At 51.0% G+C, this 21,626-nt stretch overlaps 6 protein-coding genes across 11 annotated transcripts in view; 3 read left to right on the forward strand and 3 right to left on the reverse strand.

Moving 5' to 3' along the window:
- Window positions 1-2,276, forward strand: part of lrpprc (leucine-rich pentatricopeptide repeat containing) — a 41,297-nt gene extending 39,021 nt beyond the window's left edge. Inside the window, exons 37-38 of the mRNA XM_052080604.1 lie at window positions 411-553; window positions 2,058-2,276. Of these exons, the coding sequence (XP_051936564.1) occupies window positions 411-553; window positions 2,058-2,126 (212 nt within the window). The 3' untranslated portion in view covers window positions 2,127-2,276. The remainder of the gene's footprint in view (window positions 1-410; window positions 554-2,057) is intronic.
- A 555-nt stretch (window positions 2,277-2,831) lies between these two features.
- abcg8 (ATP-binding cassette, sub-family G (WHITE), member 8) lies at window positions 2,832-9,029 on the reverse strand. The gene is made up of 13 exons (XM_052080630.1): window positions 8,916-9,029; window positions 8,566-8,670; window positions 8,329-8,476; window positions 7,617-7,855; window positions 6,747-6,879; window positions 6,396-6,665; window positions 6,155-6,320; window positions 5,353-5,457; window positions 5,084-5,283; window positions 4,719-4,795; window positions 3,828-4,095; window positions 3,620-3,747; window positions 2,832-3,522 (listed from the first exon to the last, which is right to left on the reverse strand). The coding sequence occupies exons 1-13, from the start codon at window positions 8,958-8,960 to the stop codon at window positions 3,385-3,387; spliced, it is 2,022 nt and encodes a 673-aa protein (XP_051936590.1). The 5' UTR covers window positions 8,961-9,029; the 3' UTR covers window positions 2,832-3,384.
- On the forward strand, window positions 3,960-14,740 carry abcg5 (ATP-binding cassette, sub-family G (WHITE), member 5). 3 transcript variants are annotated; one of them, XM_052080619.1, is made up of 15 exons: window positions 3,960-4,079; window positions 9,207-9,395; window positions 10,017-10,138; window positions 10,255-10,391; window positions 11,197-11,295; window positions 11,431-11,563; window positions 11,925-12,064; window positions 12,260-12,389; window positions 12,467-12,680; window positions 12,812-13,017; window positions 13,273-13,411; window positions 13,484-13,557; window positions 13,622-13,733; window positions 13,966-14,078; window positions 14,151-14,740. In XM_052080619.1, the coding sequence occupies exons 2-15, from the start codon at window positions 9,247-9,249 to the stop codon at window positions 14,333-14,335; spliced, it is 1,953 nt and encodes a 650-aa protein (XP_051936579.1). In that variant the 5' UTR covers window positions 3,960-4,079; window positions 9,207-9,246; the 3' UTR covers window positions 14,336-14,740. The 3 variants fall into 3 exon arrangements, with proteins under 3 accessions (XP_051936579.1, XP_051936577.1, XP_051936578.1); XM_052080617.1 differs by lacking the exon at window positions 3,960-4,079 and having other exon boundaries at window positions 8,959-9,395; XM_052080618.1 differs by lacking the exon at window positions 3,960-4,079 and having other exon boundaries at window positions 8,959-9,395; window positions 13,969-14,078.
- A 36-nt stretch (window positions 14,741-14,776) lies between these two features.
- dync2li1 (dynein, cytoplasmic 2, light intermediate chain 1) lies at window positions 14,777-17,840 on the reverse strand. Of its 3 annotated transcripts, none has more exons than XM_052080662.1 (13): window positions 17,525-17,834; window positions 17,291-17,420; window positions 17,151-17,185; window positions 17,003-17,072; window positions 16,706-16,794; window positions 16,437-16,635; window positions 16,295-16,363; window positions 16,107-16,184; window positions 15,938-16,017; window positions 15,646-15,716; window positions 15,454-15,551; window positions 15,295-15,387; window positions 14,777-14,878 (listed from the first exon to the last, which is right to left on the reverse strand). In XM_052080662.1, exons 1-13 carry the CDS (start codon window positions 17,539-17,541, stop codon window positions 14,816-14,818), a joined length of 1,092 nt encoding a protein of 363 aa, XP_051936622.1. In that variant the 5' UTR covers window positions 17,542-17,834; the 3' UTR covers window positions 14,777-14,815. The 3 variants fall into 3 exon arrangements, with proteins under 3 accessions (XP_051936622.1, XP_051936621.1, XP_051936623.1); XM_052080661.1 differs by having other exon boundaries at window positions 17,291-17,423; window positions 17,525-17,831; XM_052080663.1 differs by lacking the exon at window positions 16,295-16,363 and having other exon boundaries at window positions 17,291-17,423; window positions 17,525-17,840.
- A 480-nt stretch (window positions 17,841-18,320) lies between these two features.
- lyrm7 (LYR motif containing 7) lies at window positions 18,321-19,288 on the reverse strand. Of its 2 annotated transcripts, none has more exons than XM_052080679.1 (5): window positions 19,235-19,288; window positions 19,062-19,134; window positions 18,829-18,899; window positions 18,671-18,733; window positions 18,321-18,566 (listed from the first exon to the last, which is right to left on the reverse strand). In XM_052080679.1, exons 1-5 carry the CDS (start codon window positions 19,250-19,252, stop codon window positions 18,537-18,539), a joined length of 255 nt encoding a protein of 84 aa, XP_051936639.1. In that variant the 5' UTR covers window positions 19,253-19,288; the 3' UTR covers window positions 18,321-18,536. The 2 variants fall into 2 exon arrangements, with proteins under 2 accessions (XP_051936639.1, XP_051936638.1); XM_052080678.1 differs by having other exon boundaries at window positions 18,671-18,752; window positions 19,235-19,277.
- A 55-nt stretch (window positions 19,289-19,343) lies between these two features.
- Window positions 19,344-20,552, forward strand: hint1 (histidine triad nucleotide binding protein 1). Its single transcript, XM_052080677.1, has 3 exons — window positions 19,344-19,510; window positions 20,108-20,212; window positions 20,304-20,552. Exons 1-3 carry the CDS (start codon window positions 19,400-19,402, stop codon window positions 20,466-20,468), a joined length of 381 nt encoding a protein of 126 aa, XP_051936637.1. The 5' UTR covers window positions 19,344-19,399; the 3' UTR covers window positions 20,469-20,552.
- Window positions 20,553-21,626: the final 1,074 nt, after the last annotated feature.

A 21,626-nucleotide genomic window follows, 5' to 3' on the forward strand; every position in this document is an offset into this window, starting at 1 on the left:
GTCCGTAAAAAAAGGGCATGTCGACTGGCGCGGGGTTTACAGGGTTCTTCGATGCTTCCGATTGTTTCTCATACTTTGTTCAAGGTTCATAAAGTGCCGCAAATGTGGCTAAAGTGCTTTTAAAGTGCTTGAACTTGGAGCAAGCAAGGTCTGCTAATGGGTTTTCCTTCCAAGTTTTGTCTCCCCCGTTAAGTAGATTTTGAATTCATTTTGATAGACTACTTGAATTGCAATCAAGTCCTTCTTCATATCGGCGGGGCGCGGCTGTAAGTTGCTCTAAAAGTTGGCAAATTCGTCTTGGAAGTTGATTTGGACTTGAGGGCACCTTTCCAGTGTTCTGAAAAGTCACGAAAGGCGCAGCGTTTCCATCTCAAATGTGTTTCTTTGTCGCGCATCGGATCCTGCGGCAGTCGCGGACAAGGACCTGGCGTCGGCCAAGGCGCTGTACGAGCGCGCGCTGGAGGAGGGGCTGGTCATGGACGAGCTGTCACTCAAGCGGCTGGCCGTCTTGCACCGCGACGCGGGAGAAACGCCGCCTTTCCCAGAGCCCCCCGTGAGTGCCGCCGCCGCTAATTTGATGAAAAAGTGAAAGATGTTCTTTTAAGGAATCATTTTCCGAATTCGTTGAAATAAATGAATGAATAGATGGTGGGAATGAGTCACTTTGCAAATCAAACATGCTCTTGAGCTTCTTCGATTGGTCATTTTAACTGCAGGCAGGCCACACGTTTCAAAAACCCCCTGACCCCGATAAAGCCCGCGACGTACGTAAATGTTGTGCCTCTCTACCAAATGACGTCTATTTTCAAGTCGGATTTGGTATTCGATCAGACGAGCGTGTTTTCAAACTTCACACTCATCAAACATTTGAGCGCATCAGCTACTTTGAGTTGAAAAGCACCCGACATAATTCAGCAAAATATATATGTTCCGATTCAAAAGTGGAGGTATTTATGCAAGAAAATGTTTCAAACGTCATTTCCACGCAGAAGCGATTGAGCTTTGAGTGCCGTTTGGCTTTTTTCTGCTACTCGGGAGCCTTTGAGCACTTGTCAAATGACGTCAGTGGGCGCGGGCCTATTTTGGGCAGACATTTTGTATCGACACACACTTTAGAGGGCTCTTGTGTTGCCGCCGAGACCCCCGGAGGCGGGCGCACCGGCGGCCTGACTCACCTGCGGGACCAAGTTAAGAGAGGCTCTTGTATAATTCAACATCTGCCACATCAGGAGAGTGAAGTGATGCTCGGCCTTCGGGACGCGGGCGGACCCGAGCGCCGTCGTAAAAACTCCACAGCGGCGCTCGAGCGGCACTTTGCGACCCCCGCCGGCTTGACGCCATGATCGAAAGCCTCCCTGATCTTCGCCCCTTTTTTAAGGGGTCGGTCCTGTCTGGTCTTCCCCACTTTATAACCGTGACGATTGGGGGCGGAGCTCGGAGCTCGGAGCTTGAAGCGTCGCCGCGAACGAGAATAAAAAGCATTTTCCTTCCTGACGGAACTTCACTCGCGACAATTCAAATGACTGTCAAGTAGGGTGGGATGCCATTTTCCCAAACCTCACTTGACTTGGCTGTTTAATTTGACTCCTCCCGGGCCTCGGAGGTGCAACTGTGCAAAGTCTTGAAAAAACAGGCTGGTGGATTCATGTAATTTCAGTGTGCTACGTTGCTTTGGCCTTTGTTCACGGAACAAATTAAGTTCTTCAGTCAAGGTACTGCTGTACTTTCCGTAAAAGCCTTTATCCAGCCAAACAAGAAATGCGCGTGTGCATGCACACACGCACACACACAAAACACCTGGCGTGGATCAAAACAGCGATTAATTAACCGAGAGGAGGCTTTCTCTGTGTGCAGACCTTACGTGTGTGTGTGCGCCCGCGTGCGTCAAATCCCTTCTTTGTGTATTAATGGGGATTTAAAGATGAAACGAGACAAGCTGTTTGGAGAGCGCAAGCTATTTAAGCGCACCCAGGAGGGGCGCACTCTTTCACAAAGGCCAAAACGGCACCCGAGTGTCATTTTGGGTTTCACGCCGACCTCTCTTTCTTCTTCTGCAGGAGTCGTTCAAGTTCTACGCCGACAAACTGAAAGAGAGGACAGTCAACGCTCAACCCGTCAACGAATAAAGACCCAACTTCCCCCCGACCCCCAGTTAGATGTTTTGTTTTTTTCTTTTTCCATACATGATGTGAGTGGTGTTCCGCTGTCCTCTGCTATCAGTAGGACTGTGGTAACCGTGTACAGAAGTATTTATGCTAATAAATGTTCGGGATCCATGTGTTGCATTATCAGTGCTGTGCAACGCAAAACACAAAACTATATCCTCTATATGTGTGTGTGTGTGTATATACAGTATACACACACACACACACACACACACACACACACACACACACACACACACACACACATATATATATATATATATATATATATATATATATATATATATATATAAATCTAATCACGTCGGGTTTGTAAAATATGAGGGCTACTGTGCCTCATGACTCAGCATTTCAAATAACTCAAGTCAGATGAGTAAATGCAGTCATTCTGCTAGTCAGCAGCCCATTTTCATCAGAGATGGCTTCATGTGACCCTCACCGTCTGCTTGAGGCCGATTAACTTTTTTCTTGCACGTTGGTTTTGAGAGATATTTGCATTGACCTATCAAAGCTTGCGTGATGTGGATTTTTTTTCCACCAACGGTAAAAAAAAAACGTTTTGCTGTAATGCATATTACGATTTTTAAATGTGCTTGAGGAAGTACAAGGGCAGATTTGGTGTCGGTGCAAAACCATCAGAAAAGTTGACTTGCATCTCTTTAAAAAAAGAGAGAAAATGTGGAGCAGTGTAATTCTACTTCCAACTATTACAAAAGAATTCCATTGTTAAGAGAAATAAAATTTGCGTCGAGTCAAAACTCAGCGGGAATTTTAGTATTTGTACTTCTGTCTTTGTTACTAATCAGCGGCGGTTGTTTTAAAGTGCTCGAGAAATAGAGTACACATATAAAACAACCAGTCTACAAGTACAATATTTTTTATTTAGGGAAGAATTATCTTCAAGGCCTTTTCCTTCAGTGACTTGATACTGATACGCACACACACACACAGAGTTCATAGGCATCCACAGAAAATGAAACATGCAAAAATCGAACGTGACTTCAACGTTACTGCGGTGCTCTGCTGCCATCGAGCGGCAGACTGCGGTACGCCAACATGTGGTTCGACTGGCCAAAAAAAAAGGGTAATCGCGTCACTTTTTCCACCATAGTTTCTTGTTTTTGTGAAAAGCATAATATGTGATTATTTCCCACAGCTGGCTTGCGTGGCGTCGAAATTTGCCAAATGTAAAACCGTCGCGAGCTGTGATGAATCACATTCACCAGTCAAGACTGGACTTCTGCTTGATGAATTTGAGGCAGATGTAGTAGAGCGCCATGAAGACCAAGCACACGGCCAGCAGCACCAGGTAGCACGAGTACAGAGGGTACTGGTTCATGTTCATCACTTCCACGACCTGACCACACACACACACACAGGTGCGTACAAAAATAGACGATTTATTTGAACGAATGATGAATTCCCTTGGACATTTGTAGATCTGTCGCACTTACGTGTATACCGTCCACGTCCAGGGTGAAGTTGCCGATGGTGACGGGGTATTTGTTTCCTCTGAACTGCACTAGCAGAAGCCCCTGGAAGCCCCAACGCATGAAGGAGGTGCGAGAGAGCCACGACGCCACTGCGAGACGTAGGAAGCCAATTTTACAATACAATCCAAACGTCCACCGGGACGCTCCCGACTCGGCAGCCTCGGCTCACCCAGCCACATGTTCTCCAGGCTGATGACGAAGCCCCCGGTCAGGTAGAAGACGGTGAAGAGCGCGTTGCCCATGAAGGCCGAGGTCTGCAGAGTGGGCAGCGCGGCGGCCACGAAGAGCGCCATGGCGCGGCTGCAGTACACCATCAGCCACACCAGCAGGAAGTTGAGCAGGAAGCGGTCCGGCGCCTCGTTCAGGCCCGCCAGCCAGTAGATTGGCAGAGCGTAGACCAACGTGAACACGCAGTGCTCAGGTAACTCCCCCAGAACCTGCGGACACAGCCGAAGCCAAACGTGAGCAAAACAATTGGATTCCTTTTGAGTTCTGCAGGGCGCAATGCACAAAATGCTTAGCTCTGTCTGCCCGAGTTGCTATCTTGCCAAATGGCGGCATGTTAGCATTGCATCCCAAAAATATCAGGGGCGAGTCGGCGGCTTTTCGTAGCTTTTTAATCAATTCTCATTCATTCGCGGCGGACTCCTGAGTCATCCAGGATAAATCCCTAAATCCCCTAGTGCACCGCTCTCAAAGGCAAGGCGCGGGGGCCAAATCTGGACCGCCATATCTTTTTATGTGGCTCGTGAAATCCCATTTAACATGCCAACTTCCATGATGCTTTCTAAATTCTCACATGTAATAAATAAGAGAGCGAGTCAAAGCATTTTCTTGTTACCAAACCCCTCATGATAGTAACTTGAACAAGTATTGAATCTACGGTCATTCTTGACTCCTTTAGATGGTTTCAGTCATAACGGCCCTCCAAGGTCAACAAAAATGAGTTTGACAGCCCTGCCCTAGTGGTTGGGATTACGCAATGTTTCAAACAGGTTAACCCGCTGTGGGTGCGAGGTGGAGCAAGGCTGCACCCTGCTGCTGATTTTGTGTACTGTACCTTAGCAAAGAAGTAGGAGGTCACCGAGTACATGCCATCTTCCAGCTCGTGGTAGAGCATGGCTCTCTCCGCGTGACCTACAAGTGACATTTGCTCAGATCTCGAGGCATGTTAGACTTCAGTTAGCGCCACCGATCTAATAGCTGAGTCGTATTATTCTCGGTGTGAAGTCTTGGCCGGCAAATGAATCCTCCACAGAGTGGGTGGTGGACCTTGGTCTCGAGACTTGCTGGCTCCTCAATCAAATGATTATCTGCACTTTATCAAAGTCCATCATCTTTGATTACCGATATGACTCGCCAGAGGACGAGGAATGACCTTGACCTATCAACTCAATTGGGCGTTTGATACGAACGGACGCTCACATTTCGCTATGACGTCCAGCACCACGGCGAAGGGCGTGAGCGCTCCGATCATGTAGAGCAGGGCCACCGTGTCCTGAATGGACAGGGGCTGCTCTCCGGCGCCGTAGTACAGGAAGCCCACCAGCAGGGACATCAGCAGAGCCTCCAGGCCGTGCACCAGCAGGGTGACCAGGTCTCGGTAGTCATTGTACATGTGGCGCCTGGCAGATGAGGAGATGGTTGGCCCCACGAGGCGTCTCACTGCTTTGCCGCCTCTTTCCTGCTCTCACCTGATGAGGATGGAAAACTGCTGGAGCCGTCCCGGCGGTCGCTCCCTTCCCTTGGAGGTGACCACGACCTGGTCCTCTTGCGTCTCGTCGGGCGGCGGAGAGCTGCTGTCGATGAGATGCCGGCATGTCAGCCGCTGACACGCTAACGTGCGGCCAGACGGCAACCTCATTGCAAGATAGCGGTACGCAGTCGAGCGGTGGCCCGGACTCTCAAGGATTTGACGTCTCACCCTGTAGACGGCCGCTATTTCTCACGGTTGTTGATCGAGCGCGAACATTTGCAATCTTAGCGTTTGGGATGCTAACCGGGTGTAAGATGGCACCGAAATCAGTAAGGCGGATCGATATTTGACTTTTGCCCGGCACTTGGGTACGTTTCAGCAAATACAATCATGCTAACCGTTAGCGTGCCGACATACAAAGACCTGCATACGAAAATCGTATGAATCTGGATTTTTCGGTCGGGGGACTATTTTTGAAGAAATGCTGACACATAATTGTCGAGCAAGATAGCAAGATCATTCCTAATGAGAGTTGATCGGGTGCAAGCGGGCAGAATGCTGACGAAAAATAGTAACTTCGGTGTGGAAAGCACCGAGGCCGATCATTTAGGCTCCTGACTCGTTTTAGGATCTTTACTCTGGTCCTGTCGGTAGGTAATATCAAATGGGAACATTTGATATGTCGACATATGATGAGATAAGCAGGGTACAACATGCTCCGGCCGTAAGATAAGGAGGATGGCATCTTGCCCTGCCATCAGGTGCTCTTTTTAATGACGGTTGTTAAAATGCTAACTCACTAAGTACAAAGCAACCTCTCAGGGTGCGCCACGCCCGTCCCGCCGTTCCACATGTGGTCATCGGTGTCCCGGACCTTTTCCGAAAATTGCTCCGCCAACACCCGGGCCCGCTCCAGACACTGGGCCTCTTGCTCCGGACTACGGCGGTCTATGCTGATCAGGTCCACTGGCGCGCAAAGGCAGGGAGGCTTGTCAGAGACGTTGTATGCGCTTACGGGGCAGAGAAGCCTCGAGGTCCTACCGTAGAAGTCAGACGGATTGCAGTAGCGCGGGCAGGGGTGGCCCAGCGCCGTGAAGTACGGTACCATGTCCCTGGCGGCACCGCAGTACACGGCCGAGCCCGAGGAGAGTAAGACCACCAGGTCAAAGAGCCGGAAGATGTCCGAGCGAGGCTGGTGGACCGACAGCAGAACCAGACGGTTCCCCTTGGCCAGGCGGGACAGCGTGATTACCAGATTGTGGGCCGTGAAGCTGTCCAGACCTGACGTGGGCTCGTCCAGAATCAAGATACCTGGAAACGTAAATGCTTGCTTTGGGGATTGGTCTAATAGCTGAGCCAGGTCCGGGAAGGGACGAGGGAGGGGGTTCTTACCCGGGTTCCAGAGGAGTTGGACTGCAATGCTGACCCGCCTCCGCTCCCCTCCGGACACCCCCCTCACGTAGTCATTTCCCACCCTGGTGTGAGCGCACTGTCTCAGTCGCAGCTCAGCGATGACATCGTCCACCTGAGAGGAAACACGGCCACGACCTGGTCAGACCGCAATGGACCTTTTGAGATCCGTTGACATCCACCTGACCCGGTCAGATTTGGGCTTGGATCCACCATTGTCAGAAGTCAAGGCTATCAGAGCAAATGATTTTTGGAACCCCACTAACTACTCCCAGGATGGACGATTGTCACAAGTTGTCAAGACTACCAGACCAACTACTCTGAGGCCGCTTGTAGGAACTTCAGCCTCTGCTCGACTAAGTCGGACTTGAATGGACCATTGTCCCAAGTTTGCCAGGGGTGTCAGACTCACAGCTAGGGAATCTCTTTCAGAAACTACATGCTCTTCCTTACCTGGTCTGACTTGGATGGACCATAGTCCACGGGTGTCAAGGGTCCGGTGACCGAGAACTCTGGAGCCCGTTTTACAGACCGCACACACTGCTTGACCGAGTTGGACTTGGATGGACCGTTGTCCAAAGTTGTCGAGGGTACCATATTGACCTATTCCGGCACCGGTTTCTGACACCAAACCCTCTTTCTGGTCTGCCCCAGTTGTCAAACGGTATCGAGTTTCCAAGACAAACTACACAGGGACAGGTTTTTGGAATCCGACCACCGACAGTAACTGGCGGAGCCGTGGGGTCAGGTTTCACAGTTCATCTGTTATGTTTAGGCGAGGTGAGGCAGCTTTATTTGTGTGCTTCATTCACACAAACAAAAACACGCGGTCCAGTCGGTCGACTGCCTTACCCTCTGGTCGCGCTGGGCCTGCGTGAAGTGCGTGGGCAGCCTGAGTTTGGCCACAAAGGCGAGGGTCTCGCGCACGGTGAGGTGAGGAAGGAGGCGGTCGTCCTGGCGCACGTGCGCGATGCTCTTCTTTACCAGCTGAGCCGTGTTGGGGCGACCGTTGATCAGAATCTGGCCGGATGTCACGCAGCCGCCCTCGTCGCGACACGTGATGATGTCCAGCAGCGAGGTTTTGCCGCAACCTGCGCCGGCGCAACCACAAGGATTTCTGTCAGGAGTAGTGGCAATGGTCGTACTCGCGTACAATACAAGGCTTTACGTTGGCTCCTGCTCAGCCGCAGAAGATATTCTATTTTTTTTCCAAAGAAATTGGGATGCCGATCTATCGATCACTGTATGTTTGGGTCCCGATTGAGGATAAACCCGGGAGAGCTCTCCAGACTCGGGTCAGTAAGTGGAGCCCAGAGTTCAAAGCAAACATGGTGAAGGCGCATTTAGCTGCTGTGCTGCGCACAAACGGAATACGCTGCCAACAGAAGTGAAGCCAGCCCGGCGTGGAAATATCTTTGTTTCAATCAGGTCCTGGGATCATCATCATCTTTCTTCTTGTCATTTTAGAAACCTACTTTGATTTATTGTCAAAGTTTGGAATGTTTTTGCAAGCTGGTTTTGCCAGCGCAGCGCAGGTGCGTTTGGTGTCTATTTTGCGTTTTACCCGAGCTCCCAATGACGGCCAGCATCTGGCCGCTGCGGACGCGCAGGCTGAGTTTGTCGATGGCTGTCCGCTTGTGGCCTTTCGCGGCCCAGGGCAGCTTGAGCGCCGACAGCCTCTCATACCAGGGAATCTGCGCCGCCGTGTCCACCTGGGATCAACGCACACTCAGTGGCTCGGAGGCCCGGGCGGAGGCCGCACGCGTGCGGCGGTGCCAGGAGGCCACGTTGAAGTCGTCACCTCGTAGCGCAGGTCGTTGACTTCCAGCCGGTTGGGCTCACCGCCGTACGTGAAGTAGAGGCCGCTGTCCTCCTCCGTCGAGAAGGGCCCGGCGTCGGCGTGCGGCTGCAAAGCAATCCGAGCATACGCTATGACGTTTGGCCCTCTGGACTTTCCTGCGCTCCGATCGGACGGCCGCGGCCAAACATCTCCGAATGTCGTCTCGACTCGGATTCCTTCCTTGTTCCGAGCTCACTATTCCATTTGCAAACGCTTCCGACGATACGCGCGAGCGAGTCAACTGCGCGCAACGGCGAACCGACCTGAAACGGCCACAAAACAAACATGAAAGGAGGATGTCCGCGACTGACCTGCGAGGGTCCGTCGGCGCGAGTCAGGCTACTGTTTGGCTCCATGATGACGCAACTTGATGTTTGTCCGGTCCGACGGTCGGGGCGCCCCCTGCGCGCCCCTCTTCTTGCCGATGTCCTTCCCTCGCTCCTCCCCTCTGCCCTGCCACAAACGTCTCCTGCGAAACGATGTGCCGTCGCCTCGGCGGCTTCCGGGACGCGCCGCTCGCTTCTGCCCGTCCGCTTTATACGAGCCCGGAGCAAAGTTCCCCGCGATAAGCCCGTGGCGTGTTTATGGCTTTGCGCTGTTAGCGTGCGGGGGAGCTGCAGCTCGGGTGGACGCGGCTTGAAGATGAGCGGACAGGACTCGGCGCCGCAGGAGCGTCCCGGCGGGGACGGACGGTCCTTCCGCTTTGCGCCGGAGGCCAAGGGGGACGGCGCGGACGAGGCGGCCGGGCCCGCGTGCTGCCTCAGTGCCAGCAACATCAGCTACGCGGTCAGGTGAGCGCCGGCGCGACCGCGGTCCGGTCGGAAGGCCGGCCCCCGGTTGCCTCAAACCCGCCGCTGAGCCGGTCTGACAGCGGGGAGAGGTCTCCATTCCTCCACCTTTTTTTGCTTGTCCAACTCGGGCTCAGTCACTTGACCATACGCGTTTTATTTTCGTAGACGCCGCGCACGCGCTTGTGCGTATCTTGATTTTCGCGCAGTTTCAGGGAGCGAGAGGAGCCGTCTCCCTTGGCCGTGAATCTGGTCGGCCGTGTGCACGCCCACAACGGCGCACGCAAACGCCTGTTTAGGAAATAGCAAAAGAAAGAAAATGCCACGCAGCCACAGTTGGTGCTCAGAATCAAAATATGTTCCCTTGTATGATTCATGTACTGCATACATTTATGGTCTGCAGCTAAGGTTATCTGTTTTTTTTTTTTTTACTCATTATCGGACATCAGATTTTTTTTTTTTGCCAAATTGGAGTTGGCATCAGGCTTAAAAAACCCAAAACCAAGTCCCTATCAGAGGTCTTGAGTCTTAAGTCCACTTCTGTGCCCGTTAAGTGGCAACCATTTTGTTGTTCAGCCTCGGCGCGGGATTTGAGGTGTGAGGAGCACTTTTGTTTCCCTGCAGCGAGCGCGTCGGCCCCTGGTGGGACTTGCCCTCCTACACCAAGCGACGGACTCGACAGATCCTCAACGACGTCTCCTTCCACGTGGACAGCGGGGAGATTATGGGCATCCTGGGAAACTCAGGTGGGCCGCCGGCTCGGGCGCCATTTGTTGCTGGGCGGCCATTTTTTGCAATGTTCATCAATTCCAAGAAGCAAAATGGCGTCACCTTTCGGCTGCCGCGTTTGCGTGCGGCGCAGGTTCCGGAAAGACCACGTTGTTGGACGCCATCTCGGGAAGGATCGGCAACTCGGGAACCCTGTCGGGCCAAGTCTTTGTCAACGGCACCAAGCTGGCGAGAGAAGAGTTCCGGGACTGCTTCTCCTACGTGCTGCAGGTGACACACGCAACATGACGGCCTGTTGCCATTTGGGTTCGCAAACTCCAGGAACAAAGTTTGTTAGTACGTGGGCAAACTTTTTTTCTTTTTATTTTTTTGCTCCTCCATCGCCTCCTCATGCTCCTAATCCATCAGCCAGAGGTGCTCAAGTGTATCCAAGAGCCGAATTAAAAACAGCCCCTTTCAAATTATCTCCCGGCCGGCTGATAAGGTGCTTCTTGGTCCACTTTCAAGCTTGTCATTAACTTTGGCTGCTAAGCCGCGGATGAGGAGTCGATATGAGCGCCTGATATCAAAGTCATTCACATGAGAGACTCTGCCGAGGATTGCGATTGGACGGCGCGTTAATTGAGGCGGGCGTGAGGTTCAAGCGGCGCCCGCGTGCGTGCGTGCGTGTCAGACACACGTGTGGGTTGTTTTTCTTGCTTAAAGACACAAAAGTACAACAAAATACATTTCAAGAGCCAAGTTGAGTTTGAGTTGATATTTTTATACTTCAATCAAAGCGTGCATCGCAGCACGCTATTTTCCTCTCAACAAACAACACTTTAGATCCATCTGTTCCGTAGATTGGGATGCATTTATTTTTACGGAGCGTCTGGACGCTTTTCATGCATCCGCATGTCGTCATGGTGACGACAACATCATCGGCGGGTTTTCCCCCTGGCACCAACAGTCACATTGATCACCGCGGGAGATTGAGCCTGCCCTTTATTGACCATGCGTCCGTCCACAGAGACCAACAGAGAGAAAAAAAATCTCTCTCTGAGAAATACTCTCTTGGTTTCGTTTGTGCTACCAGAGCGACAACCTGCTGAGTTTTCTGACCGTGGAGGAGACTTTGACCTACACGGCGCAGCTGGCTCTCAGGAAGCACTCGGCCGAAGGCATCCAAAACAAGGTGGGAGCGAACGCGGGCGCACTTTCCAAAGAGGGACGCAATCTGACCCTTTTTCGGAGAAATGCTCATCCTCGATTTCAAATGTGAAGTCAGTGGAAAGGCGCCGGGTAAAGATAAGATGCGATGGGATTGCAGGTGTCGGCGGCGATGGCCGAGCTGAGCCTGAGTCACGTGGCCGGCAGCGTGATCGGCGGCCGCGTGTTCCCGGGAATCTCCGCGGGCGAGAGGAGGAGGGTCTCCATCGCTAGCCAGCTCCTTCAGGACCCCCGTAAGTCCGACGCCAACGAGCCGGATCAAGCCCAACGTCACGTTTGCTGTCATCCAAGCGCAATGAGCGCGTCGGCTTTGCTTTTTCGCGTCTGCGTAACTCCTCTGGGGACGAAGGCCCTCGTCCTCAGCGTCCTCGGCGCCCTCAGCGTTCAGGATGAGAATGAGTGAGGGGTTCCTGTTGGCTTCCCCCGCAATCAAGCAGAAAATGAATTAATCTCCGTTTAATTGCAGCTTGAGAGCCAATCTTTGAATTGTCTTCACGAGTCTAACAAAGTTCCACATAAGCGGGCGCTTATCCGCCCCCCCCGGGCAGGCGACTTTTCGAGTTTCAAGCCGGCGCCTCGTGTCGTCGCGGGCAGGGGTCATCCTGCTGGACGAGCCCACCACGGGCCTGGACAGCACCACGGCCAATCGGATCGTGGCGCTGCTGGCCCGGCTGGCCCGCAGGAACCGCATCGTCATCGTCACCATCCACCAGCCTCGCTCCGAACTCTTCACGGTAACAAAATGCACCCGGACCGCCCGCGCCGGCCGTCGTGGTGATTGCATCACACTGTGCTGCGCTACTTTGCAAAATCAAAACAAAAATGCCTTAAGCCTGTGTAACTATGATTTCATCTCGTTTGAAAATGAAGAAAATGACCTTGGACAAGGTCATTTTCTTCCAAGGTCATTTTCTCGTGCGTGTTTGCAGGTGTTCAGCAGCATCGCCTTGATGAGCCGCGGCGAGTTAGTTTTCTGCGGCCAACCCGACGAGATGGTGGACTTCTTCGGCCGATGCGGCTACGAGTGTCCGGAATACTGCAACCCCTTCGACATCTACGGTACCGGTCCCGCGCGCGCCCGCTCGCTCGTGCCAGACAAGCGCACGCCGGCTGACGCGCCGTCCCTCGCGCAACAGTGGACTTGACGTCGGTGGACACACGCAGCGGCGAGCGCGAGGCGGCCACCTTCGGCCGCATGCGCGACGTCGCCCGCGCCTTCCGCAAGTCGGCCGTCTTTGAGCGCACGCTGGCCAGGACGCGGCGGAGCCTGCTCGCCCGCCCCAAGGCCGCCGTCCCCTTCAAGAGCAAGGAGTCGCCCGCGGGCGCCGCCAAGCTGGCCGTGCTCCTCAGGTCTCGTGCTCGCTCGGACCGCTTTGTCAGCCCAACCTTGTCCATTGTCCAATGATTGAGTGCGAGGCAGCCTCCATACTTTTTGAAAGCGCCCGATGTCGTGACGATTTGTCCAATTGGATTTTGCCCAGGCGGACCGTGCGCAACCTGTCGAGAGACCGAATGGGGGTCCTGATGCGCCTGTCTCAGAACTTGATCTACGGCCTCTTCGTGGCCTTCTTCGTCATGCGTTTGGACGCCGACGTGGCCAAAGGCGCCGTGCAGGACCGCATCGGCATCATCTACCAATGCGTCGGCGCCTCGCCCTACACCGGAATGCTCAACGCCGTGGCCCTCTGTGAGTCGCCCCACCGCATTCTGAGTTGCTACTCGTAGTCGTACGTTGGGTGGGGCTACGACCAATTTCGAAATGCTCAGAAATCAAAATGGCTGCTCTGTATGGAAACAACACGGCGCCGTCTCTATGCGAGTATCGCCGAATCATTTTGCACGCACGTTGGTCAGCGGCAGCGTTGGCGGCGCCCGGTGACGCAAATGTCGTCGCTGCACCGTATTGAGACGGGTCTCTTGCGGATCTGCCGCGCCGCCGCAGTTCCCGCCTTGCGAGCCATCGGCGACCAGGAGAGCCAAGACGGCTTGTACAGCAAGTGGCAGATGTTCCTGGCCTACGTCTTCCACATCCTGCCCTTCAGCGCCGTCAGCGTGCTGCTCTTCGCCTCCTTCCTCTACTGGTAGGCCGCCGCGCCGCGAACGCGCAGACGGACGCGAGGTCGTGACGTGCCGATCCGTTTCCCCTTTCACAGGACGGTGGGGATGCACGCCGAGACGTGGCGCTTCGCCTGCTTCACCGCGGCCGTGATGGTCCCTCACATCACAGGTGGGCGCGCGGCCGGCCGCCCCTCGCCCCCGAGCGCCTCGTCACCTCGTTGTGCGTCTTGCAGGCGAGCTGCTGACGGTGGTCCTGCTGGGGGTGGTCCAGGACCCCAACATGGTCAACACCGGAGTGGCCCTGCTCAACATCGCCGGGATCCTGCTGGGCTCCGGATTCCTACGGTAGATCCGTTTTTAAGGCTCCGACTTGTGGGGGGCGAGCGTGCGTGCTGGGGTTTTTTTTTTTTGTGGGGGGGGGAATTTTCTAGTGGCGTACGCGGCATCTTTGGCACGTTTCCCAGTCGTCGTCTGTTGCGGGCCGTGCTATTTTCCGTCGCCAGGGGGCGCATTTTGACGGCGCGCGCAAGGGACTCCCGCAAGAACCGCTTTCTTCTCTGTGTCGCCCGGAGAACAGTAGCACGGCGCAAATGCCCGCCGTGTTCCAGTGGCTGAGCTACCTGACGTTCCAGAAGTACAGCTGCGAGCTGCTCATCGTCACCGAGTTCCACGGCCTTCGCTTCACGTGCAGTAAGCTCCCGTTTGACATTTGGGCCGACGCGGGCTTTTGGCCGGCGCGCGTCACCGCCCGCTTGTCCGCAGACCAGTCGGGTCCCGCGGCGGAACGCTGCCTGATCACGGAGGGAGACCAAATCGTGGAGCGAGGCTACCCGGGCGCCGTGTCGCGCTACACGCTGGACTTTGTGCTGCTCTACTCCTTCCTGCCCGCCCTCCTGCTGCTGGGCGTGGTCAGCTTCAGGATCCGAGACAGGCTGGTGCTCCACTGACGCCGCGCACCATCTCAAGTCGAAGGTCGGATGCGCTCGGAGCGCTTTCGTGCCTCCCCGTCCATGTACGATGCCGCCGCCTGTCCGATTGTCATCGCCGGATTGAGGCCAAACCACGGGGGCGCCTCATGTGTGGACCACTGGACCATTAAATCCATTGGCTTCTCCGCAGCGCCCGTCGCCTTCTTTTCTGGCCACATTATAGCAAGAAGTCCGCGAGAAGCGCTGCGTGCACATTTCGTCGCTCACCGTGCCATTTTTCATTTGGGACGGGCTTTAAATTTGGGGGTTTAAACTAGAGTTAGGGTTTCCAACGAGGGTTAAGGTTTCATCGGCCGACAAACCGCCCCGCGTTGGTCTTTTCAAGATACGGCATGATCAAATAGCAACAATTTCCTTTTTTTTAATTTTCTCAGTAATTGTACAAAATATGCCGAGCGCATTTTCTCTCGGGGAAATGCGATGACACGGTCCGTCTGGCTACGTGTCCAGTTGGAGGCCTTTCCAGGACTTTGCTGCCTCCTTCTTGTAATCCTCCAACTCCTGCACACAGAAAATACGTTTTTAAACGCCACCATATGGATATTCCTATGAATTCTCATTTCAGGTTGTAGAAAACAAATGGATGGACGATTTATTTTTTATTTCGGGTTGATATTCATTGATTTTTGGGGATCGATTGATTGATTAAAAGTAAAATTGATTGATTTTACTTTTCCTACTGTTGCGCAACTAAAGCCGGTTTGAATTTTGCCAGTGCTGCTATTGGTCACGGACTTCATCCAACGACATACCGGGGGAGCGGAAGTCAAGGTCAGCGTCACGTGACTCCCGAGAGGAAACCTCGCCGTGATCATGCTCGTTCGTACAGTTCGGCAATTGTAGGAGTGCTTTTGTCACTTTATGATTGATTTTCATAAGAACGCGGTAGGGCAAACTGTCGCCACGTGCGTCTTGACCTGGTCTTTCTGCGCCCGCATGGCGTCGATCTGCAGCTCGGCGTACTGCGGATCCTTGGCCGGATCCTTGACTTCTTTCTTCTCGCCGGTGTTCTGCACACGTCAAAATGAAACGGGATCAAAATACGGCCGGCGATAGGACGCCGATCAAAAGCTGACCTCTGGAGGGAAGATGCGCTCAAAGACTTTCTTCCAGAGGTCTTTGGGATTCTTGGCGTGCAGGGAAGTCATGTCCACGTCCGTCGCGGGAGGAGAGCCTACCACATTTTCCACGTCAAACCATACAAATGTCGCCAGGGCAATGCTGCGGGGTAGTTCAGGCGCGTGGCCGCCAGAGGGCGCCGGGCTCACCGATTTGGCTGAGGGAGTCGGAACCTGCTGGAATGAGGAGGGGCTTGCTCGAGTCACACGACAGCGTTCTCCTAAAAAGGGACGGCACAAGAAATCCCATCAGAATAATAATTTATTTTCATAAATATCTAAAAATTATTCTCTGTATTCTTTACGTCATATTATTGCCACTTAGTCAAGTGGCTTTCAATGTATTTTAAATAACATCGAAACTTTCAATCTGAAAGTCACATGATAACTTATTTATGATGGTAGTTTTTAACCACAAGATGGTTCCGCGTGCCACGTTCACCCTGTGTCCACGTTGAAGGCCAGGTGGGAGAAGAAGCTTTTGGTCTTGGACATGAGGCTCTCTGACTTGATGCTGCTGAACTGACAGCCAATAAAAACCAGCAAAGAAGAAGAAATGAAGCACGACGGCGGTGTGAACGTGAAGTCGCGGATGTGACAGGTCATCTTACAATAAGCGAGGCGGCGTGGTAGTGGGCAACAAAACGCAACGTCTTGCAAACCACTTTCCTCTTGTCTGATGCCAATTCCTGCAAAGGCACATGCTTTTTTTCAAAAGAAATTTGACGTGACTTGTTTCCAAAGAACGTTTTTTTAATACAATTTTGGGTGTATGTTTGCGTGTGTGTGTGTGTTTTACCTGAAAAAGGTCATATTTGCTGCCGATGATGAGCAGAGGAACTGGAAAGGGGCTAATCAGCTCTCGGTCCTGTTCAATCATCATGACGGGTGTGTGTCATGGGTGTGATGCATAACAAATATTGCAAGATGTGTGGACTTACAGGGAAGTCTTTGGGCAGGACGCGTGCGGCGAAGGCCATGGACGGCGAGTGCTTGGAGCCCGCCCGGCTCTTGTTGACAAGTCGTGCCTGAGAAGCGGCTTGTTCCACGTGGGCCTGCGCCACCTGTAGCAAGGTCTCCATGGTGGCCCACAGGGCGGCTGGAGCGGACAGATCCAACACCAAGACCACGGACAGGGACCTGCAGGGCATAGACGAATGAACAAATCAACGCAGGTAGATTTTAGCTGTCCATTGTACACCTGAATTACCCAATGCTGGCAGCGGTGATGGGGATCTGCACCAGATCTGACAAGGAAGTCCCGCCTCCCAGCTCCCACAGGTGGGCGATGTCTTTGGGCTGGACACATTAAATGTCAGTGGACACAGTCACAGTAGAATAATGGGGAGAAATGCAATGTCAGGTTTCAATGCGATAGCTAATTCAGATTTGAAAGTCACCAGGCGGGCATATTAGCACTGTATTTAATCTGTTGTGATAGCGCTCTATGAATAAAGATGTATTGTAATGTATTATTTGGGTTTTGGTTTGTTTTTTTTGTACACACCGTGTTGTGGCCTGTGGCTCTCCTGCCAAATGTGTACTCCAGAGCCAGAGTGGGCTTTGCTGGTTCATCCCTGGTGTGTACACAACACTTTAGCTTTAGCAGCATCTCTAATCAAAGGTGTTCACAACAACTGTATTGAATTACTCGCCTGTCCAGGCATCGGAGCAAAATAGACGTTTTGCCCTGTAGTGACGAAAGATAAACATGTCACATTTAGCCGAAGAGAAAACAAACTCGGTTCTAGTACATGTAAAGTAAGACCACCAGCCCCTCCTCCCGCAGACATACCCCAGCCTTGCTTCCCATGAGAAACACGGTCCTCTCCCCGCCCGCTTCTGCTCCAGCACATGCGTCCTCTCCTGCGCTTCTCTCCCGACTCTGGACCTCGGCGGTGGCCAAGTCCCACAACTTGTCCGTGCTGCTAAGCGTGACACAAACAAACGTCGCGTCACTTTATGTCCAATCTGTTGTATCGTAATCACCGCAAAACGAGCTAATATAAATAAACTACCATTCCATTACCATGCTTTTGCCATCATTGGTCGAAAGCTAACATGTCACGGCGAAACAGCAACATGACGCCTCGCAGAAGGGTCGTCACAGCAACGCGCGCATGTTGATGACGTATTCTGTGCGAACCTCCCACGAGTAATAAGGAACTGTATCGGACATTTTATGAAAGAAAATGTACAACTTTGGTTTCTTCTAGACTGATAAACACATTTGCCTTTTTACAGCCGTCAACACGGAAGTAGTTCTAGTGAGTCATTCGGTACAAATATATGCTCCGTGTGGGTACCACGGACATATATAATAGACTAACAACAGGTCCCTTGTGGGTGAAGCCAAAGGGCAGCCATCTTACGTTGCTGGCGCAACTGTTTGGTTTTCGCTGGGAAACAATTATCAGTGCGTGATTTACGCCAGGATCTATGAAATGAGTAATAAATTCTCTATAAAAGACCCAAACAAACGTCACTTTTTGCATCAACAAATCAGCACTTATGTCATACAGGGCTAATGTTACATATTAGCTGATATATTACAAAAAGAACACAGGGGGAATGAGAAATAATATTTTAGCTCAAGCTATTACAATAATATATATTTTTGTATTTTTCTAGATTTGGAGGCCAATATTTAATATCTTTTAAAAATGAATGGGGTTTTGCACTTTTGTTCATTAAAAAAGATTATTTTCCAATGTATATATAAATTTTTCTCCAACCACTGTTTTAGTCCAATGCTTTACTGTGCCAAATGTTCCGCAAGTTGAATGCTAAGGCATAGGGGGGAAAAAAAATCAAGATTGAAAAACTAAAATTTGAATATCATTTAATTGCACATGACACATGAAATTGCAACCTTCCATGTAGTAGCCATATCCTTGTTTGGCAGATCTTAATCCAAATGAAATGTGACGGATGGATGGATGATCAGAAGTCTCTCAACACGAGTCTCTTTCCTTGTTGGGTCATCCACCAGATGCTCCGTCACGATTTTTTCCTGGGCTGATCACAATAGGGAACGTTTTCTAATAAAAGATCCTCCCTGGGTCGAAGCACTGTGAGAAAAATTCAAATAAAAATAATCAGCAACATCTTTGGCAATGCAAAGACTCCGTTAACGTTTGTCATGTGACAATTGTGTGTGAAAACAGGGACTCACAGAGTCTCTCGGTGCCAAGATGCTCCATTTGAAGTACACCTTCTCGTAGGACTGTTTCCACATCTGAGCCCATTTTGATCATCTGCAACATCACAACAAATTTTCAATGGTCTCCAAACTCCTCCAACAGAGTGGTCATTTGACTTTAGGCACTTCACCTTCTCAATGTTTTCTTGTGACGATTCATGTTTGTTTTTACGGAACTCCTCGTTGATTTTTAATTTTGCAGCTGCCCGAAAGAACAAAAGTTAGGAATTGGATACCGCAGAGCTTTACATTGGCTCCACGTTATTCAAAGCATGATGTGAAACATCGGTGTTAAGTAAACAAACTATGGGGACCATTAACAACTACTGTACTGTAAAGCCTAACAGATTCGGAGCAGCAAGACCTGCCAGTGCTCTCTCGTCATCTTTGAATACAGCCATCCTCGTTCTGTGCAGCGACTTGAAGACGCGTAACACCTGCACGAACATCAAACACGCGTGTTAGCCGAACTAAAAATGACAAATTCATTTTGGTGAGAGTAAAGTCGAAAACACTGTGTTAATGTTTGCTGCTCACCTTCACGCGAGTGCCCATCTTCCTGACTCGTTCGCACTTATTTCCGCCTTCTGAGTGTTACGGACCAATCAGAGCAGACCTTCCGGTGACGTTCCGCAGCTGTCAGCGGGCTCTCCGACGCCCCAATTGGAACGCCGGTGCGCGTCAGTTTGCGACAGCGCCAACATGGCTGACGAAACGGCGAAAGCACAGTTGGCCCGACCTGGCGGAGACACAATATTTGGAAAAATCATACGCAAGGAAATCCCTGCAAAACTCATCTACGAGGACGATCAGGTAGACTTTTTTGAGCCAGCCCTAAGGCGCACCCGAGGCACTTTTATACTGCGCCGAGGCACAAACTCAGAGAATGCTAATGCTAACTTCCTGCAGCCTCTGCGCACACACACAACCAATATTGGCTCAGATTTCTGGCTAGAATGTGTCTTGCCAAGCAGAACACACGCCGTGTGTGCGCATATTGAATGTTTTCATAAACATGAAGATCAAAGCCAGCCAAGTTCATATTTTATCTTACTTGTTCGGAGTCTAATTTGTAACAACAATACATCCTGCTCTATACTGTAACAAAGCGCTTACTGTTTTTCAAACATTTTTATCAGTTCATGTTACCCCCCCCCCCACGTTTGTTTTGGTCAATATGTAGATTTAAAAAAATCATACAAATTCTATTTTACCATAATTTTTAAACATTTACCTTTTTGTTAAACGTTTTCAGATATCGTTTTTGTCATATCGTACCTCCCTCCCCCATTTGGCGGAAAATTCTAATTATATTTCATTGGTCTATTATTTTGGCATGTTTCGATTTGTTTTGTTAGTGGTTTGTAAACACTCCATATTTATTCCTAGTGTATATTTCTTCTGTTACAGTGTGTGGCCTTCCCCGATATCTCCCCCCAAGCGCCCACTCACCTCCTGGTGGTCCCCAAGAAGCCAATCGTCCAGCTGTCCAAAGCGGAGGACGCCGATGCTGCAGTAAGGATTAGCTTTAGCGCATGTATGACAAGATGGAATGCTCGTGTTGTTGTTTGACCCTGTGGAACCCATCCCCCACTTCCCCTGGCAGCTCCTGGGCCACTTGCTGATCGTGGCCAAGAAATGCGCCGCGGAGGCGGGCCTGGCCAAAGGCTACAGGATCGTCATCAACGACGGTCCCGACGGCGGCCAGTCGGTCTACCACATCCACGTTCACGTCCTGGGTGGCCGCGGCATGCAGTGGCCCCCTGGCTGACCGCTTCCACGTCTTATGTCCTGTGGATGAAGTCAAAGTAAATGTGGTCGTTCAACAGTGGTAATAAAATGTGATCCACTTGCAGTGAATGTTTTCTTGATTTAGAAGACATCTGCTTCTCACCGCTGGGGTCAACTCAGTTTAGTCATATTACTTTGGATTTTTTTTTTTTATTTTCTCTGGCTGTACTGTAGTTTTGGCACACTTGTACAAAACTTCGTAACATCCATATTGCTGCTGCGCAGCCACGGGCCAGGTGGGGGCATGTTTGCATGACACTGCGGTGATCGTTGTCATTAGACAATTTCAAGCTTGCAGTACAACGGTTTCAAATTTGAATTGTCGTTCTGAAAGTATTTGGCATCTCAAAAAAGTAATGTGATTGCCTCTTCGGGTTCTCATGTTCACATCTGGTGCATGAAGCAGTAAAAAATATTTTCATCTTTTTTAGAATAGCCATTGACTATATTTGTATTTTTCCTTCATCTTAATAGTGTATTCAATCTTACAAAAACATCCCAAATGATTGACGTACAAGTCCCTTGAAAAGAAAAAAAAAGTAAGACCCGCAATGAGAGTCGGCATTTGCACAATCCAAAAGAAGGCGAGCCCAACACCGAAAAGTGGATGGCTCTTGTTTTATTGACACTACAATTGCCGGTTGAACAAATATAAAATACATAAAACATCCACAAAAATATTAAAAAATAAATAAAATTGCTTTGTTTTCTCTTTACAAACAAAATAACGAACCGGACAACAGGGAGAATTACAAACAAATGAAAACGTACTAGTACCAATACCAAATATTCGCTTCAAATGTTTTACTTAGAAAAAAGAAGAAAAAAAAGGGCTGCGGAATTTAAAGTGAAACCTCGAGACCAAAAAAAAAAAAAATCTTTTTTTCCCCTTCAGTTTCTGCATGACATCTCATCGCAGTGGAGCACTTCTGGGCCGCAAAGCTTCTCCGTGCAACCACTCGATTTTATAAGATGAGAAGCAATTCGGAAAGTGGTTTAAGACCTTAAAGTGGATCAGTGTGGAGAAAACTGCTACAAAATCTTCGTCGACCCCTTGAACACAACAACAACGTCCGTTTGGACACAACGTGAAGCAACCAGAAAAGAGGGACGGAGCAGACGGGCCTGAACACAAATG

This window comes from Hippocampus zosterae, chromosome 11 (genome assembly GCF_025434085.1).
Source record: "Hippocampus zosterae strain Florida chromosome 11, ASM2543408v3, whole genome shotgun sequence".
NCBI lineage: Eukaryota > Metazoa > Chordata > Actinopteri > Syngnathiformes > Syngnathidae > Hippocampus > Hippocampus zosterae.

What these genes read in the sequence shown, in the direction of transcription:
- abcg5 (XM_052080617.1), top strand. Translation starts at nt 8,959, where the DNA reads ATGATGACGCAACTTGATGTTTGTCCGGTCCGACGGTCGGGGCGCCCC. An exon ending in AACATCAGCTACGCGGTCAG is followed by an intron (nt 9,396 to 10,016) that starts GTGAGCGCCGGC and finishes GTTTCCCTGCAG; the next exon opens with CGAGCGCGTCGGCCCCTGGT. An exon ending in CCGAAGGCATCCAAAACAAG is followed by an intron (nt 11,296 to 11,430) that starts GTGGGAGCGAAC and finishes ATGGGATTGCAG; the next exon opens with GTGTCGGCGGCGATGGCCGA.
- abcg8 (XM_052080630.1), bottom strand. Translation starts at nt 8,960, where the DNA reads ATGGAGCCAAACAGTAGCCTGACTCGCGCCGACGGACCCTCGCAG. An exon ending in CCAACTCCTCTGGAACCCGG is followed by an intron (nt 6,666 to 6,746) that starts GTAAGAACCCCC and finishes TTACGTTTCCAG; the next exon opens with GTATCTTGATTCTGGACGAG. An exon ending in CAGTTTTCCATCCTCATCAG is followed by an intron (nt 5,284 to 5,352) that starts GTGAGAGCAGGA and finishes CTCATCTGCCAG; the next exon opens with GCGCCACATGTACAATGACT.
- dync2li1 (XM_052080661.1), bottom strand. An exon ending in TTGCTCCGATGCCTGGACAG is followed by an intron (nt 17,073 to 17,150) that starts GCGAGTAATTCA and finishes TGTACACACCAG; the next exon opens with GGATGAACCAGCAAAGCCCA. An exon ending in TGCGGGCGCAGAAAGACCAG is followed by an intron (nt 14,879 to 15,294) that starts GTCAAGACGCAC and finishes TTCTGTGTGCAG; the next exon opens with GAGTTGGAGGATTACAAGAA.
- lyrm7 (XM_052080678.1), bottom strand. An exon ending in TGACGAGAGAGCACTGGCAG is followed by an intron (nt 18,900 to 19,061) that starts GTCTTGCTGCTC and finishes TCTTTCGGGCAG; the next exon opens with CTGCAAAATTAAAAATCAAC. An exon ending in CACAAGAAAACATTGAGAAG is followed by an intron (nt 18,753 to 18,828) that starts GTGAAGTGCCTA and finishes GTGATGTTGCAG; the next exon opens with ATGATCAAAATGGGCTCAGA.
- hint1 (XM_052080677.1), top strand. Translation starts at nt 19,400, where the DNA reads ATGGCTGACGAAACGGCGAAAGCACAGTTGGCCCGACCTGGCGGAGAC. An exon ending in TCATCTACGAGGACGATCAG is followed by an intron (nt 19,511 to 20,107) that starts GTAGACTTTTTT and finishes CTTCTGTTACAG; the next exon opens with TGTGTGGCCTTCCCCGATAT. An exon ending in CGGAGGACGCCGATGCTGCA is followed by an intron (nt 20,213 to 20,303) that starts GTAAGGATTAGC and finishes TTCCCCTGGCAG; the next exon opens with CTCCTGGGCCACTTGCTGAT.